General features: G+C 37.0%; 1 protein-coding gene across 2 annotated transcripts in view; it reads left to right on the plus strand.

Annotated features, from left to right (window-relative positions):
• The window catches only part of UGGT1 (UDP-glucose glycoprotein glucosyltransferase 1), a 135,093-nt gene that overhangs the window by 109,040 nt on the left and 7,829 nt on the right, over window positions 1-18,224 (plus strand). For both annotated transcript variants that reach the window (XM_082690328.1, XM_082690327.1), the window contains one exon: window positions 697-811. In XM_082690328.1, the coding sequence (XP_082546454.1) occupies window positions 697-811 (115 nt within the window). The remainder of the gene's footprint in view (window positions 1-696; window positions 812-18,224) is intronic.

Raw genomic sequence — 18,224 nt, forward strand, 5'->3', positions numbered from 1 at the left:
TAATTTCTCTAGTAGATCTTAAATTAGTGTGTTGAGAGAGATACCTTCCTTTTTACATCTACATATTATTCCAGTATTTGTGTTACTTATGGTATTTTGTTGTGACATACTGCATTGCAGTGAATAATTAAATACATCATTTAGCATATTTCAGATATATCTGTGGGACAAATTTCTAGAAGTAGAATTCTTAAGATAGACTGTAATATTGCATTATCTGCTCTGGGCTGAGTGTGGTTTGGAAGATCTGGAAGGTTGCAGCATTTACAGAGATAAATGTTGGGGTTTGGTGATTTCTTTATCATTAGTTAATGTTCTTGGTCCAGAAGATCTGTGGCACTGGGTTTTTTTCCCCTGTGATGTTTAAGACATCATCAGGATATCTTTGACTGATAGTTAGCTTTTATTACCTAATCTGCTGACATTTGGTAGAAGTATTCTCTTGTCAGAGATTTAAGGTAGCTAAATAAGGAAGGCAGTTGAATAAGGAAGAGAGACAAAGTGAGCTTGGTGGAAGAATATGGGTTTTGCATGAGCCATCTTTGAAGGAGCACATACTGACCGTGAGCTCCACTGTAATGCCACTGCTTACTCTTTCAAAGAGAGGGCAGGATATTTATCTGGTGACCATTATTCAGTGAAGTTACTTTTTCTGCTACAATCCATGGTTATAACAAGTATTTCTTTTCTATCCAGTGCACTCTATGTTGTGGATCTAAAGAAGTTTAGGAAAATAGCTGCTGGTGACAGACTCAGGGGACAGTACCAAGGTCTGAGTCAGGATCCTAACAGCCTTTCAAATCTTGATCAGGTAAGTGGCTATTTTTTTGGTTAACACTTTCAGTGATGGGTATGCAATATTGTGTCAGGAATTGGATTATTACTTTCCTCTCACTTCTTTCCTCCATTGGGACAGTGTTTTGTTTCTTCATGGAAGGGAATTGTGCAGTGTTTGTGTGTGTGTGTGTGTGACATTTTAATCTATCCTCAAGAGGAGCATAGTAGAGAAAAATGATGTTAGTTTGGAAGGGAGATGGAGGGAGGATGCTGCCTCTTCAAACCATTACCATATCTTTTAATTTTGCACCCAAGATATCTTGATAAATTTGTTTCTCTGTCTGCTAGGAGCGATTTGTTTCTCTTTAGGAACTAATTAGCAAAGATTCACAGTAGATATCTCCCAATAGCCCTCCCCCACCTCTTTTTTAAAAAGATTTTTATTTATTTGTCAGAGAGAGAGTGTGAGTGCAGAAGCAGAAGGGGTGGCAGGTAGAGGGAAGGAGAAGCACACTCTCCACTGAGGATGGAGCCTGATAGAGGACTCAATCCTAGGACTTTGGGATCATGACCTGAGCTGAAGGCAGATGCTTAACCGACTTAGTGACCCAGGCATCCCTCCCTTTTTTTTCTGTCAGAAGCCATGGTGTTTTTTAAGAAGTTTAGCCAAGACAATTTATTAATGCTAAATATTTTTTAGAGGTGAGATTATAGTTTGTTTTAGATTAGATAAGTAGTTTGACATATTTTGTTTTGCTTAAGTATGCCTTAAGAATTTTTTTTAAAGATTTTATTTATTTATTTGACAGCGAGAGAATACAAGCAGGGGGAGTAGCAGACAGAAGGATAGGGAGAAGCAGACATCCCACAGAGCAGGTGAAGCCTGATGTGGGATTTGATCCCAGGACCCTGGGACCATGACCTGAGCCGAAGGCAGTCACTTAACCAATTGAGCCACCCAGGTGCCCCTGCCTTCAATGTTTTAAAACTGTTATTGTGATATATAGCACCCATAAAGGAAAGCATACAAAACAAAAATATACCAATATATACATATTCATATGCATCAATGAATTACCACAAAGCAAATGCCTGTACACCACCATCTAGTTCCAAGAAATAGAACATTACTAGCATCCCAGCAGCCATCTTTCTTCTCTAACAGAAGTATCCTGCATTCTAACTTTGGTGGTAATCATCTCATTGCTTTTCTTTATAGAATTACTACTGTAACATGTATTCTTAAATACTGTAGTTTAGTTTTGCCTGTTTTTTTTTTTCTCCCTACCTCAGTTGTATCTTAAAAACTGTACTCTTGTGTCTAATTTTTTTCGCTCAACATTATGTTTGTGCAGTCCATCCATTTTGTTGTGTGTAGTGAAACTTTTATATTTGGGTTGTTTTCCATGGATAATGGTGCTGTGATCATTCATGCAACTGTCTTGATGCACGTGTACAAGTATTTCAGTTGTGTATACAACTACTTGTGGAATTATCAAGTCATCAGATTTGTATATTTATCTTTATTAGATTTTCAAACAGTTTTCCAAAGTAGTTCTAATTTATACTCCCACCAGCCATGTAAGAGTTCCTGTTGCTCTGTGTTTTGACTAGTACTTATTGTCAGTCTGTTAATTTGGTATACATGAACTACCCATCCTATGTGGCTTTCATTTAGAGAGTTACTACATTTACATTTTATTTTATATTTTTTATATATTTTATTTATTTTTCAGAGAGAGAGCACAAGCAGAGGGAATAGCAGGCAGAGGGAGAAGCAGGCTCTCCACTGAGCAGAGAGTCTGATGAGGGACTCAATCCTATGACTCTGGGATCATGACCTGAGCCTAAGGCAGACATTTAACTGACTGAGCCACCCAAGTGTCCCTACAGTTTATATAATTATTAATGAAGTAGGATTTTCAACTGCCTTTGTTTTCCCTACTATATATTTTTGAGTTATTTTCTCAGTGGTTGTCCTGATGATTATCATTAAAACACTCTAACTTATTATAGTTTGGTTTGGGTTTACTAAGAACTTAATTTCAGAAGCATACAAAAACTTTTTTCCTATATAGCTGTGTTCTCCTTCTTCCCATACTTTTACTATAATACAGTTTGTATGATACATTGTATATGCACTGTATAATACATTATATACCCAGCAACACAGATTTATAATTACTGCTGTAATTGTTTTCAAACAATTTATTTCTGTAATTGTTTTCAAACCAGGGGAAAAAGGTGTTCTAAATAAGAAATACACTGATATTATCTTATATATTTACCTACATACCTTTACTGGTGCTTTTTATTTTTTCATGTCCTTTTCATTTCAGTCATTGGACTCCCTTTAGTATTTCTTAATAGGATGGCTCTGGAGTAGACTCTTGGGAAATGTGTAATTTTCTCCTTTGGTGGTTTTTGTAGTTTTGCTGGATATAAAATTCTTGCTTGACATTTTTTTTTTCCCTTCTCATATTTTTATTTGATTATATTGTCCCATAGACTGTTAGCCTCCATGTATTGTGATGAGAAATGAGCTGTTAATCTTGAGAATCCCTTACCTGACAAGTACTATCTCCAGTCTTTTCTTTTGATACTTTGGTTATGAGGTAACTAGGTTGGGTCTCTTTTGAATTAATCCTACTTGGAGTACATTGAACTTCTTGAATGTGTAGATTTATGGTTTTCACCAGATTTGGGAAGTTTTATTTCTTTAAGTATTATTCTTGCCTCTTTTTCTCTCCTCTTCGGACTCCTGTTGAATGTGTTCATATATTTGATGGTTTCCCAGAGTTCTCTGAACTCTTTTTATTTTTCTTCATTCTTCTTTCTGCTCTTGGAAAATCTTAAGACTAGGAGAGCTCAGTTAGTTGATTTATCTTCAGTTGACCTGATTATCTTTTCTGCTGCTCAAATCTGGTTAAACCCATCTAGTGAATTTTCATTTAAATTATTGTGCTTTTCAACAGTAGATTTTGTTTGTTTTTTTGTATAGTGTGTATCTCTTTATTTTCTAATTTTTGAAACATCATTCTCATCCTTTCCTTTAGTTCTCTTATACTTGGTTTCCTTTGTTCCTATTTGAACATATTTAAGATACCTGCTATTAAGTCCTTGTGTTGTAAATCCAATGTCTAGGCCTCCAAAAGTATAGTTTCTATTAATTACTTTTTACCCCTGTATATGGATTTTGTATATTTGGTATTTTGTATGTCTCTTCATTTTTGTTGAAAATTGAAATTTTAAGTAATATAGTGTGGCAATTCTGGATATCAGACTTTCTCCCCTCCCCAGGGTTTATTGTTGCTGCTTATTGCAGTAGTAGTTGTTTGTTTGTTTTTGAACTTTTTTTTTAATTTAATTTTTTTTCAGTGTTTCAAAATTCATTATTTATGCACTACACCCAGTGCTCCATGCAATATGTGACCTCCTCAATACCCACCACCAGGTTCACCCAACCCCCCACCTCCCTCCCCTCCAAAACCTTCAGTTTGTTTTTCAGAGTCCACAGTCTCTCATGGTTGGTCTCCCCTTCCAATTTCCCCCAACTCACTTCCCTTCTTCAGCTCCCAGTGTCCTCCATGTTATTCCTTATGCTCCAAAAGTAAGTGAAACCGTATGATAATAGACTCTCTCTGCTTGGCTTATTTCACTCAGCATAATCTCCTCCAGTCCCATCCATGTTGATACAAAAGTTGGGTATTCATATTTTCTGATGGAGGCATAATACTCCATTTTATATATGGACCATATCTTCTTTACCCATTCGTTTGTTGAAGGGCATCTTGGCTCTTTCCACAGTTTGGTGACTGTGGCCATTTCTGCTATGAACATTGGGGTACAGATGTCTCTACTTTTCACGACATCTGTATCTTCGGAGTAAATACCCAGTAGTGCAATTGCAGAGTCATAGGGTAGCTCTATTTTTCATTTCTTGAGGAATCCTTACACTGTTTTCCAAAGTGGCTGCACCAACGTACATTCCCACCAACAGTGTAAGCAGGTTGCCCTTTCTCCACATCCTCTCCAGCACTTGTTGTTTTACTATCTTGTTAATTTTGGCCATTCTAACTGGTGTGAGGTGGTATCTCAATGTGGTTTTGACTTGAATTTCCCTGATGGCTAATGACGATGAACATTTTTTTCATGTGTCTGTTAGCCACTTGTATGTATTCTTTGGAGAAGTGTCTGTTCATGCCTTCTGCCCATGTTTTTGAACTTCTTAAATCAGTTCTGTGAGGTCTACATTTTTGATCTGCCTGATTAGCTTAGTGATCAGCGAAAAGTGGACGGAAATTTCCTTAAGTATTCAGAACCACTAAGACTTCCATTCTTTGCCCACGGCCTCTGGGTGCATGTTGGAACCATTTTCAACAGTAAGCCAGGCAGTTTACAACTCTAACTTCTTTGTTGCATAGAGCCATAGATCAACTGGAGATGAGAGCTTTATTAGGTTTTTCTTCCTTATGCATACACCACTAAGCATGCTCAGAGCCTTATACATGTGCATGGCCTTCTCTTTTCCCAGGAATATATCTTTTCTTTTCAAAGTCTCCTATGGATAGCTCATTCTTTTGTTTCTCCTCTTAAGAATTTTGCTTACTGGGACTCCTGGGTGACTCAGTCATTTAAGCATCTGCCTTTACCTCAGGTCATGATCCCAAGGTCCTGGGATCGAGTCCCCCATCAGACTCCTTGCTCAGTGGGGAGTGTGCTTCTCCCTCTGTCTGCATGCCATACCCCCTGCTTGGGCTTTCATGCTCTTTTGCTCTCTTTCTCTCTGACAAGTAAATAAATAAAATTGTTGAAAAAAAAAAGAATTTTGTGTAGTATATTCTTTGCTTCACTTCATATAGCCTCTGAAAGCTTAATACAATCCTTAGGTGCTACAAAGGAGAAGCTTTTTATCACTGGGTTACATTCAACTGAGACTGAATAGAAACGGGCCTATATAGTACAGTCTTCAAATAATGGCTCTGTTTGGGAATAAAGCTTGAAAGATCTTCAGCTTTGTTCTCCTCTGCCAGTAAGGGAGTGCAGGCCTTTATTTTTTGAGGCTGATGGAGACCAGGGAGAATAGGAATAGAGTAAGTTCAGATGCCTCAAAATTCATGGTTATCAATATCCAAGCATTTTTTTGTTGACTTTTAGTTGCTCCTTAGGTTGCTGCAAACCAATGGTTAATTTTCAGAGTTCTGAAAAAAGTTGATTCTGTTTTTGACTGCTTTTTTGGAGAGGTGAATTTTCAGAACTCGTTACTCTACCATTTTTGCTGATGTTGTTCCTCATTGTGGTTTTATTTTTCGCATTTCCATTATTAATATAATGAAGTTGAGTGCCATTTAGTGTGTTTATGGCCATTTAGGTATTCTCTTTTGTGATATGTTTATTTATTTAAGTATTTGGGTTGTTTGGGATTTTTTTTTTTTATTTCTTTTAAGCGTAACAGTATTCATTGTTTTTGCAGCACACCCAGTGCTCCATGCAATACATGCCCTCCTTAATTCCTTAATACCCACCACCTGACTTCCCCAACCTCCCGCCCCCCCCCCCCTTCAAAACCCTCAGGTTGTTTTTCAGAGTCCATAGTCTCTCATGGGATTTTTTCTTTTTTCTTTCTTTTTTCTCTTAATCTTTATGATGCACTGTAATTTATTATGAAGTTGAATTTGCATCCTTATCCAAACATGAGGGAAACTCCTGTCCAAAACTGTAAATGTTTTTTGGTTGCCTTTTTTTTGTTTTTTTTTTTTTAATTTTATTTATTTATTTTTTTTAATTTTTTTTTTTTTTTTTTTTATAAACATGTATTTCTATCCCCAGGGGTACAGGTCTGTGAATCGCCAGGTTTACACACTTCACAGCACTCACCAAAGCACATACCCTCCCCAAAGTCCATAAACCCACCCCCCCTTCTCCCAACCCCCCTCCCCCCAGAAACCCTCAGTTTGTTTTGTAAGATTAAGAGTCATTTATGGTTTGTCTCCCTCCTAATCCCATCTTGTTTCATTGATTCTTCTCGTACACACTTAAGCCCCCATGTTGCATCACCACTTCCTCATATCAGGGAGATCATATGATAGTTGTCTTTCTCTGCTTGACTTATTTCGCTAACCATGATACGCTCTAGTTCCATCCATGTTGTTGCAAATGGCAAGATTTCATTTCTTTTGATGGCTACATAGTATTGCATTGTGTATATATACCACTTCTTCTTTATCCATTCATCTGTTGATGGACATCTAGGTTCTTTCCATAGTTTGGCTATTGTGGACATTACTGCTATAAATATTCGGGTGCACGTGCCCCTTTGGACCACTATGTTTGTATCTTTAGGGTAAATACCCAGTAGTGCAATTGCTGGGTCATAGGGCAGTTCTATTTTTAACATTTTGAGGAACCTCCATGCTGTATTCCAGAGTGGCTGCACCAGCTTGCATTCCCACCAACAGTGTAGGAGGGTTCCCCTTTCTCCGCATCCTCACCAGCATCTGTCATTTCCTGACTTGTTGATTTTAGCCATTCTGACTGGAGTGAGGTGATATCTCATTGTGGTTTTGATTTGTATTTCCCTGATGCCGAGTGATATGGAGCACATTTTCAGGTGTCTGTTGGCCATATGGATGTCTTCTTTGCAGAAATGTCTGTTCATGTCCTCTGCCCATTTCTTGATTGGACTATTTGTTCTTTGTGTGTTGAGTTTGCTAAGTTCTTTATAGATTTTGGACACTAGTCCTTTATCTGATATGTCGTTTGCAAATATCTTCTCCCATCCTGTCAGTTGTCTTTTGATTTTGTTAACTGTTTCCTTTGCTGTGCAAAAGCTTTTGATCTTGATGAAATCCCAATAGTTCATTTTTGCCCTTGCTTCCCTTGCCTTTGGCATTGTTCCTAGGAAGATGTTGCTGCGGCTGAGGTCGAAGAGGTTGCTGCCTCAAGGATTTTGATGGATTCCTTTCTCACATTGAGGTCCTTCATCCATTTTGAGTCTATTTTTGTGTGTGGTGTAAGGAAATGGTCCAATTTCATTTTTCTGCATGTGGCTGTCCAATTTTAACAACACCATTTATTGAAGAGGCTGTCTTTTTTCCATTGGACATTCTTTCCTGCTTTGTCGAAGATTAGTTGACCATAGGAGTTGAGGGTCTATTTCTGGGCTCTCTATTCTGTTCCATTGATCTATGTGTCTGTTTTTGTGCCAGTACCATGCTGTCTTGATGATGACAGCTTTGTAATAGAGCTTGAAGTCCGGAATTGTGATGCCACCAACGTTGGCTTTCTTTTTCAATATCCCTTTGGCTATTCGAGGTCTTTTCTGGTTCCATATAAATTTTAGCATTATTTGTTCCATTTCTTTGAAAAAGATGGATGGTACTTTGGTGGGAATTGCATTAAATGTGTAGATTGCTTTAGGTAGCATAAACATTTTCACAATATTTATTCTTCCAATCCAGGAGCATGGAACATTTTCCCATTTCTTTGTGTCTTCCTCAATTTCTTTCATGAGTACTTTATAGTTTTCTGAGTATAGATTCTTTGCCTCTTTGGTTAGGTTTATTCCTAGGTATCTTATGGTTTTGGGTGCAGTTGTAAATGGGATGGACTCCTTAATTTCTCTTTCTTGTGTAGAGAAATGCAACTGATTTCTGTGCATTGATTTTATATCCTGACACTTTACTGAATTCCTGTATAAGTTCTAGCAGTTTTGGAGTGGAGTCTTTTGGGTTTTCCACATACAGTATGATATCATCTGCGAAGAGTGATAATTTGACTTCTTCTCTGCCAATTTGGATGCCTTTAATTTCCTTTTGTTGTCTGATTGCTGAGGCTAGGACCTCTAGTACTATGTTGAATAGCAGTGTTGATAATGGACATCCCTGCCGTGTTCCTGACCTTAGCGGAAAAGCTTTCAGTTTTTCTCCATTGAGAATGATATTTGCGGTGGGTTTTTCATAGGTGGCTTTGATGATATTGAGGTATGTGCCCTCTATCCCTACACTTTGAAGAGTTTTGATCAGGAAGGGATGCTGTACTTTGTCAAATGCTTTTCCAGCATCTATTGAGAGTATCATATGGTTCTTATTCTTTCTGTTATTGATGTGTTGTATCACATTGACTGATTTGCGGATGTTGAACCAACCTTGCAGCCCTGGAATAAATCCCACTTGGTCATGGTGAATAATCCTTTTAATGTACTTTTGAATTCTATTGGCTAGTATTTTGTTGAGTATTTTCGCATCTGTGTTCATCAAGGATATTGGTCTATAGCTCTCTTTTTTGATGGGATCCTTGTCTGGTTTTGGGATCAAGGTGATGCTGGCCTCATAAAATGAGTTTGGAAGTTTCCCTTCCATTTCTGTTCTTTGGAACAGTTTCAGGAGAATAGGAATTAGTTCTTCCTTAAATGTTTCGTAGAATTTCCCCGGGAAGCTGTCTGGCCCTGGGCTTTTGTTTGTTTTGAGAATTTTAATGACTGTTTCAATCTCCTTACTGTTTAAGGGTCTGTTCAGGCTTTCTGCTTCTTCCTGGTTCAGTTGTGGTAGTTTATATGTTTCTAGGAATGCATCCATTTCTTCCAGATTGTCAAATTTGTTGGTGTAGACTTGCTCATAGTATGTTCTTATAATAGTTTGTATTTCTTTGGTGTTAGTTGTGATCTCTCCTCTTTCATTCATGATTTTATTTATTTGGGTCCTTTCTCTTTTCTTTTTGATAAGTCTGGCCAAGGGTTTATCAATTTTATTAATTCTTTCAAAGAACCAGCTCCTGGTTTCGTTGATTTGCTCTATTGTTTTTTTGGTTTCTATTTCATTGATTTCTGCTCTGATTTTTATGATTTCTCTTCTCCCGCTGGGCTTAGGGTTTCTTTCTTGTTCTTTCTCCAGCTCCTTTAGGTGTAGGGTTAGGTTGTGTACCTGAGACCTTTCTTGTTTCTTGAGGAAGGCTTGTACCGCTATATATTTTCCTCTCAGGACTGCCTTTGTTGTGTCCCACAGATTTTGAACTGTTGTATTTTCATTATCATTTGTTTCCATGATTTTTTTCAATTCTTCTTTAATTTCCCGGTTGACCCATTCATTCTTTAGAAGGATGCTCTTTAGTCCCCATGTATTTGGGTTCTTTCCAAACTTCCTCTTGTGGTTGAGTTCTAGCTTCTGAGCATTGTGGTCTGAAAATATGCAGGGAATGATCCCAATCTTTTGATACTGGTTGAGTCCTGATTTAGGACCGAGGATGTGATCTATTCTGGAGAATGTTCCATGTGCACTAGAGAAGAATGTGTATTCTGTTGCTTTGGGATGAAATGTTCTGAATATATCTGTGATGTCCATCTGGTCCAGTGTGTCGTTTAAGGCCTTTATTTCCTTGCTGATCTTTTGCTTGGATGACCTTTCCATTTCAGTGAGGGGAGTGTTAAAGTCCCCTACTATTATTGTATTATTGTTGATGTGTTTCTTTGATTTTGTTATTAATTGGTTTATATAGTTGGCTGCTCCCACGTTGGGGGCATAGATATTTAAAATTGTTAAATCTTCTTGTTGGACAGACCCTTTGAGTATGATATAGTGTCCTTCCTCATCTCTTATTATAGTCTTTGGCTTAAAATCTAATTGATCTGATATAAGGATTGTCAGTCCTGCTTTCTTCTGATGTCCATTAGCTTGGTAAATCCTTTTCCACCCCCTCACTTTAAATCTGGAGGTGTCTTCGGGCTTAAAATGAGTTTCTTGTAGGCAACATATAGATGGGTTTTGTTTTTTTATCCATTCTGATACCCTGTGTCTTTTGATTGGGGCATTTAGCCCATTAACATTCAGGGTAACTATTGAGAGATATGAATTTAGTGCCATTGTATTGCCTGTAAGGTGACTGTTACTGTATATGGTCTCTGTTCCTTACTGATCTACCACTTGTAGGCTCTCTCTTTGCTTAGAGGACCCCTTTCAATATTTCTTGTAGAGCTGGTTTGGTGTTTGCAAATTCTTTCAGTTGTTGTTTGTCCTGGAAGCTTTTAATCTCTCCGTCTATTTTCAATGATAGCCTAGGTGGATATAGTATTCTTGGCTGCATGTTTTTCTCGTTTAGTGCTCTGAAAATATCATGCCAGCTCTTTCTGGCCTGCCAGGTCTCTGTGGATAAGTCAGCTGCCAATCTAAGATTTTTACCATTGTATGTTACAGACCTCTTTTCCCGGGCTGCTTTCAGGATTTTCTCTTTGTCACTAAGACTTGTAAATTTTACTATAAGGTGACGGGGTGTGGGCCTATTCTTATTGATTTTGAGTGGCGTTCTCTGAACCTCCTGAATTTTGATGCTCATTCCCTTTGCCATATTGGGGAAATTCTCCCCAATAATTCTCTCCAGTATACCTTCTGCTCCCCTCTCTTTCTTCTTCTTCTGGAATCCCAATTATTCTAATGTTGTTTCGTCTTATGGTGTCACTTATCTCTCAAATTCTCCCCTCGTGTTCCAGTAGCTGTTTGTCCCTCTTTTGCTCAACTTCTTTATTCTCTGTCATTTGGTCTTCTATATCACGAATTCTTTCTTCTGCCTCATTTATCCTAGCAGTGAGAGCCTCCATTTTTGATTGCACCTCATTAATAACTTTTTTGATTTCAACTTGGTTAGATTTTAGTTCTTTTATTTCTCCAGAAAGGGCTTTTATATCTCCCGAGAGGGTTTCTCTAATATCTTCCATGCCTTTTTCGAGCCCGGCTAGAACCTTGAGAATTGTCATTCTGAACTCTAGATCTGACATATTACTGATGTCTGTATTGATTAGGTCCCTAGCCTTCGGTACTGCCTCTTGTTCTTTTTTTTGTGGTGAATTTTTCTGCCTTGTCATTTTGTCCAGATAAGAGTATATGAAAGAGCAAGTAAAATAGTAAAAGTGTGGTAACAACCCCAGGAAAATATGCTTTAACCAAATCAGAAGAGATCCCAAATCGTGAGGTGGGAGAAAGGGGATAAAAAGAGGTTCAAAAAGAAAGAAAGAAAAAAAAAAAGAAAAGAATTTAAAAAAGGAAAACAAATAAAGAAAAATATAAAAAGGAAAAAATATATATTAGATAAACTAGTTAAAAAATGTTAAAAAAGAAAAGGGTAAAAGTTTAAAAAAATATTAGCAGAAGAAGAGAAAAAAAATGAAAAAGAAAAAAATTAAATTAACTGCAAGACTAAAAAAATCACAGGGAAAAAAAAAAAAAAGAAAAGGAAAAAAAAAATCACAGGGAGGAAGCCATGAGTTCCGTGCTTTGCATTCTCCTCCTCTGGAATTCTGCTGCTCTCCTTGGTATTGAAACCGCACTCTTTGGTAGGTGAATTTGGTCTTGGCTGGATTTCTTGTTGATCTTCTGGGGGAGGGGCCTGGTGTAGTGATTCTCAAGTGTCTTTGCCCCAGGCGGAATTGCACCGCCCTTACCAGGGGCCGGGCTGAGTAATCCGATCGGCTTTGTTTTCAGGAGCTTTTGTTCCCTGAGCGCTTTCCGTAGAGTTCCGGAGGACGGGAATACAAATGGTGGCCTCCTGGTCTCCGGCCTGGAGGAGCTGAGAGCCCGGGGGCCCCACTCCTCAGTGCGCCCTCAGAGACCAGCGCCCAGTTACTCCCGTCTGCCTGACCTCCGGCTGCTCTCCGATTCACGGAGCCTGTGACAGGTTCAAGGTAACCCTGAGCTGCGAGCTTACTGTCGGCTCTGTCTCTGCAGCCGGCTTTCCCGTTCCAATACGTGCAAGCTCTGCGACACTCAGATACCCCCGATCCTTCTGTGACCCTGCGGGACCTGAGGCCACACTGACCCCGCGTGGGCTTTGCTCCAGTTTAGCCTCTGGAGCGATGTCCCTCAGCGGAACAGACTTTTAAAAGTCCTGATTTTGTGCTCCGTTGCTCCGCCGCTTGCCGGGAGCTGGCCCCTCCCCCCCGGGGTCTATCTTCCCATCGCTTTGGATTCACTTCTCCGCCGGTCCTACCTTTCAGAAAGTGGTTGTTTTTCTGTTTCCAGAATTGCTGTTCTTCTTCTCTTCGATCTGCCGATGGATTTTCAGGTGTTTGCAATCTTTAGATAAGCTATCTAGCTGATCTCTGGCTAGCTGAAGTTGTCTCAGCCTGCTACTTCTCCGCCATCTTGACTCCTCCCCTCGGATTTTTTCTTGATTTACATGCATTCTTTATACTGATAGTGTATCCTTTGTTATATATGTTGCAAAATTTCCCACTTTAACTCTCTTAATGGTATCTTTTGTAGTCAGACTGGTCAGTATTTTTTGTTATGATTAATGCTTTTTGACCCCTATTCAAGCCACAAAGATACTTTTAAAATATGTGCTTTATTGTTTTTTTCTTTCATATGCAAATCTGTATCCAGTAGGAATTTGTTTTTGAGATGGAGTTCAACTTTCTTTTTTATGTACGTATATATATAAGTTCTTTTCTTAATGAAATGCACTGCTCTACAATACCATCTTTGTCAGATATGAAGTCTTCATGTATGGATGGATCTATTTCTGGGTCTTCTGGTTTTTGATTGGTCTGTTTTTCTATCTTCACATCCATACTACAAATATCTGGTTACTATAGTTCTATAATAAGTCGTGATACCCAGTAAATTAAATCCTCCCACCTCATTCTTCAGGAATGTCTTAGAGTATTCTTTGTCCTTTATTTTCTCATATACATTTTAGAATGAACTTATTAAGTTCAGGAGGAAAAAAAAACACTTGCTAGGGTTTTATATTTGGGTTGTGTTTAATTTCTCTCAATAATGTTGATTGCTTTCCTCATAGATATCTTGTACATCTTCATTAAGAGTTCTTTTTAAAAGCTTTTGTTTCTGGGGTGCCTAGGGGGCTCAGTGGGTTAAAGCCTCTGCCTTCGGCTCAGGTCATGATCCCAGGGTCCTGGGATCGAGCCCCGCATTGGGCTCTCTGCTCAGTGGGGAGCCTGCTTCCTCCTCTCTCTCTGCCTGCCTCTCTGCCTTCTTGCGATCTCTGTCTACCAAAAAAAAAAAAAAAAACCTTAAAAAAAAACATCAAAACCTTAAAAAAAAAAAACTTAAAAAAAGTGCTTTTGTTTCTGTTTATTGCTGGTATCTAGAATTGCAGTTGATTTTTGCTCATTATTGTATTCAGGTATCCTGCTAATCTGTATATACTTTTGCTTTTCTAGATATGTAAGGAGATATCTACAGATACTGGCAATTTTACTTTTTCTTTTCCAATCTTACATTCCTGGTTCCCTGCTCAGCAGAAAGTCTGCTTCTCCCTCTCCCTCTGCTCTTCTACCTCCTGTGCTCACTCTTGTTCTTTCTCTCGCTCAAATAAATAAATAAAAAATTTAATAAGGGTTTTTTTTCTTGCTTTCTTGCTTTCACTGGGACTTCCATAATGTTGAATAGAAATATTAATAGTGGGCATTCTTGACTCAAAAATTCTGAAAGTATTCAGCATTTCATCACTTCAGTACGATGTTTGTTGTAGCTGTTTTGTAGATATCCCTTATTCACATTAAGGAAGTTCCTTTTAGTCCTTATTTGCTATTTAAAAGATCTCTTGCATTAAATTTTGTAAATTTTTGACATCTGCTAAAATAATATGATTTTTCTCTTTTATAAATGTAAATATAGTAAATTTTATACCTAAGTATAACTTCTGAATTCTGTAATCCAACTGATCCTGATTTATTATTTTTTTTAGATAGTCCTGAATTTGGGGGGCGAATATTTAAGAATTTTGCATTTGTGGTGTTATGTGATATTGGCATATAATATCTCTTGTCAGATTTTGGTATTGAAGCTTAATTAAATGAGTTGGGTTGTGGGTTTGTTTGTTTGTTTGTTTTCATTTATCGATAGTTGGTTTTTATAAGATTGGCTTTATTTCTTTCTTAAATGTTTGGTGGTATCATTAGTGAAGCCTCTAATTTCTTTGTGCTTAAATTATGATTTCAGTTTCTTTAATAGTTATGATTCTGTTGACATTTTTTATTACTTCTTTTATCAGTGCCTTTGTTAAGCTGTCTCTAAATTTCTTAACATATCATCATGAAGTTGCCTGTACTATCCTCTGATTTTTAAAAACTGCATATAACTTACATATTGTGCCATGCTCAGATTGTAAGTGCACTGTATAATCAGCTTTAGAAAATGTGTATCAAAAAGAAAAAGAAAATGTGTCTCAAGAACCAGAATGCTTTCATTAGTCCAGTTGTCTGTTTAAAGTCCCATAGCATCTATACTGGTATCTTCTCTCTCTTTCTCTCTTAAAAATTCCCAAGCTTTGCACAGTGGCAGTATCATAGCCAATGAGGTTTATCCGAGGCATGATTATTGCTAATTGAAAGCTCTCTTAAAAATTCCTGACATCACTTATTGTGCCTTCTTTTCCTTTATCACCTCACCAGGAATTAAAGAAGCATCTTTTAATGTTTTTCATCCTATCAATATGTTTCTTTTCTATTTCACTAATTTGTTCTTTTTCTTACTTCTTACTTTCCTTAATTTGTTGATTTTTTCCTGATTTCTTGAGATAGGTGTTTAGTTTGTAATTCTTAGTCTTTTCTAGTATATGCATTTGAAAATAGTCAGATTCTGTCTCAGCAAAGCTCTGGCTGCATTCCCTACATTTTATATGTAGTATTTTCCTTGTCATTTAGTACAGCATATTTCTAGTTTCCAATGTGATTTCTTCTTTGATTCATGAGTTTTGTAGGAACTATTCCAAATACATGGGAACTTTCTAGATATATTGTTATTAATTTCTAGCTCAGATTCTTTATGGTTTGAGGAGTTCTTCTGTATGACTTTAGGCATATGAATTTTGTTGACCCAAATGTGATTGGTAAACATTTTGGTAATGTTTTGGTAAACATTTTGGTAAATATTTCATTTGGTTTTATATCTTGTAGATATTAGATATAGGCCATTAGGTCAAATTATGGTTTTGGGTTTTTTTTTAAATTGTTTGTTTTTTTATTAGTTACTGAGAGAAAATTCTGTTTAAAAGATTTTTCTATATTGTGGTATCTTCTCATCTCTGGTTTGTCAGATTTTGCTTTATGTATTTTTAGACTATATTATTAGGTATCTGAAAAACTTGTAAGTCTTATATATCATACAAATGAACCTTTAATAATTTTGGGTAGTCCTGGGGTCTTAAAATATGCTTCACCTAATATTAGTGCATCTATTCCAGTTTTCCTTTCAGGTACGGTTATGTGGTATATTGTTCTTATCCTTCTGTTTTCAGTTTTTCTCTATCCTTGTGTTTTAGTTCTATTTCTTATAACTAGCTTATATCTGTTGGTTTTTATGTTTGGTATAACAATCATTTAATTTGAATATTTAGTGCATTTATAATTAATATATTCACTGGTAAGATTGGCTTTTCTAGTATTCTGCTTATTCCATGTGTTCTGTTTCTTTTTTCTCCTTAATAACTTTCTTTCAGATTAGCTTAAATTATATATATATATTTTTTTTTCTTTTTTTTAAAGATTTTTGAATTTTTAGGTGATCTCTACACCCAACATAGGGCTCAGACTCAACAACCCCAGGCTCAAGAGTTGCATGCTCCACAAACTGAGCCAGCTGGGTGCCCCTTAAACTATATACTTTTTTTTTTTTTACAGTTTTTTAAATGATTATTTTAGAGATTATAATATGCATTTCTGAATTGCAAAGGCTAATATTAATTGGTATATTTTACCCACCTACCAGAGAGTGCAAAAACATTAGCACAGCGCTTCTCAAATTTTAGCATATATACCAGATTCACTTGGAGAATTTGTTGAACCATTAATTCTTGGGTCCCATCCCCACAGCCCGATTCAGTAGGTATGTGGTCTGGTACAAGAACTTGCATTCCTAGCAAGCTCCTTGCTGTAGTCTGCATACCAGGTTTGAGTAATACTGGCCTTAGAACTCACTGACTCCCTTTATCCTCATCAGCCTGAATGGCTATTGTCTTGTATTTTAGATTTCTCTATATTTTAAACCCCAGAAGTATTCTCCTACAATACAAGCATTATCTATTTCTAAGATTTAGATTGGCTTACATGGTGGCCTTGCATTCTTCCTGCATTTCTGGATTTCCATATAGGATCATTTTCCATCTGCCAAAAGAATATCGTTTAGTTTTCCTTAGTATAAGTTTACTAGTAACAGGTTTTTTTTTCAGTTTTTCTTGTCTATGAGTGTTTTTATTTTACCTACATAATTAAGTATAATTCATGTAACATAAAATTTGCCATTTAACCATTTTTAAGTATACAGTTCAGTGGTATTAAGTACATTCACAGTGTTGTGCAGCTGTCCATCTCCAGAACTTTTTCATCATCCCACACTGAAACTCTGTACCCATTAAACAATAGTTCTCCCTTCTTTCCTCTTCTGAGCCCCTGGAAACCTCTATTCTATTTTCTATCTGTATGAATTGGCCTATTCTAGATACTTTCAGAATCAGACAATAATTTTTCTTTTTGCACCTGGCTTATTTAACTTTGTATAACATTTTCAAGTTTCATCCATGTCATAGCATCCTTTATAATTTTCTTCCTGTTAAGATTGAAGAATATTCCATTGTGTGTGTGTATCTATATATGTACATATATATAGATATACATATGTACATATGTATAGATATATACATATATAGATCTATATATGTACATATAGATACACCATATTTTGTGTATGCATTCATCTGTTGATGGACATTTGGCTTGTTTCCAGCTTTTGACTATTGTGAATAATGCCTCTGTGAACATTGGTATACAAGTTTCTGTTTAAGTCCCTGCTTCATTTCTTTTGTGCATATACTCAGAGGTAGAATTTCTGGATCATATTGGTTATTTGTGTCTTAAGACAGTGGGACATTTTATTGTGTCAAACTCAAAAGGGTTGCTGAGGAAAAAGAGCTTCAAAGCATACAGTTGGCTGAAAAACATGAGAGCTTCATCCACTTGGGATCAAGCCCCAGTTGACAAGGTGGATTCAGAGCTTCTTTTATGCAAAACTGTGAAGTATAAAAACCACACTCTATGGTTAGTTAACTTTCAAGAGGCAGTAGCATTTTTTTCCTTAGAATTACCCTTATGGAGGGAAGTCTAGGTGCAGGTTATTTGTGAGTTTTAAGCTAAAAATTTTCAAGTGCTTGTCATAGGTAGATGTTTTGAGTCTTCTAAACTTTGTGGTTTTAAAAAACATCACAAATAATCTCTTCCAGTTCCGTCATGTTGCTACAAAAGGTGGGTATTCATCCTTTCTGATGGAGACATAATACTCCATAGTGTATCTGGACCATATCTTCCTTATCCATTCGTCCGTTGAAGGGCATCTTGGTTCTTTCCACAGTTTGGTGACTGTGGCCATTGCTGCTATAAACATTGGGGTACAGATGGCCCTTTTTTTCAATACATCTGTATCTTTGGGGTAAATACCCAGTAGTGC

Source organism: Mustela nivalis (assembly GCF_964662115.1).
Source record: "Mustela nivalis genome assembly, chromosome: 11".
Lineage (NCBI taxonomy): Eukaryota > Metazoa > Chordata > Mammalia > Carnivora > Mustelidae > Mustela > Mustela nivalis.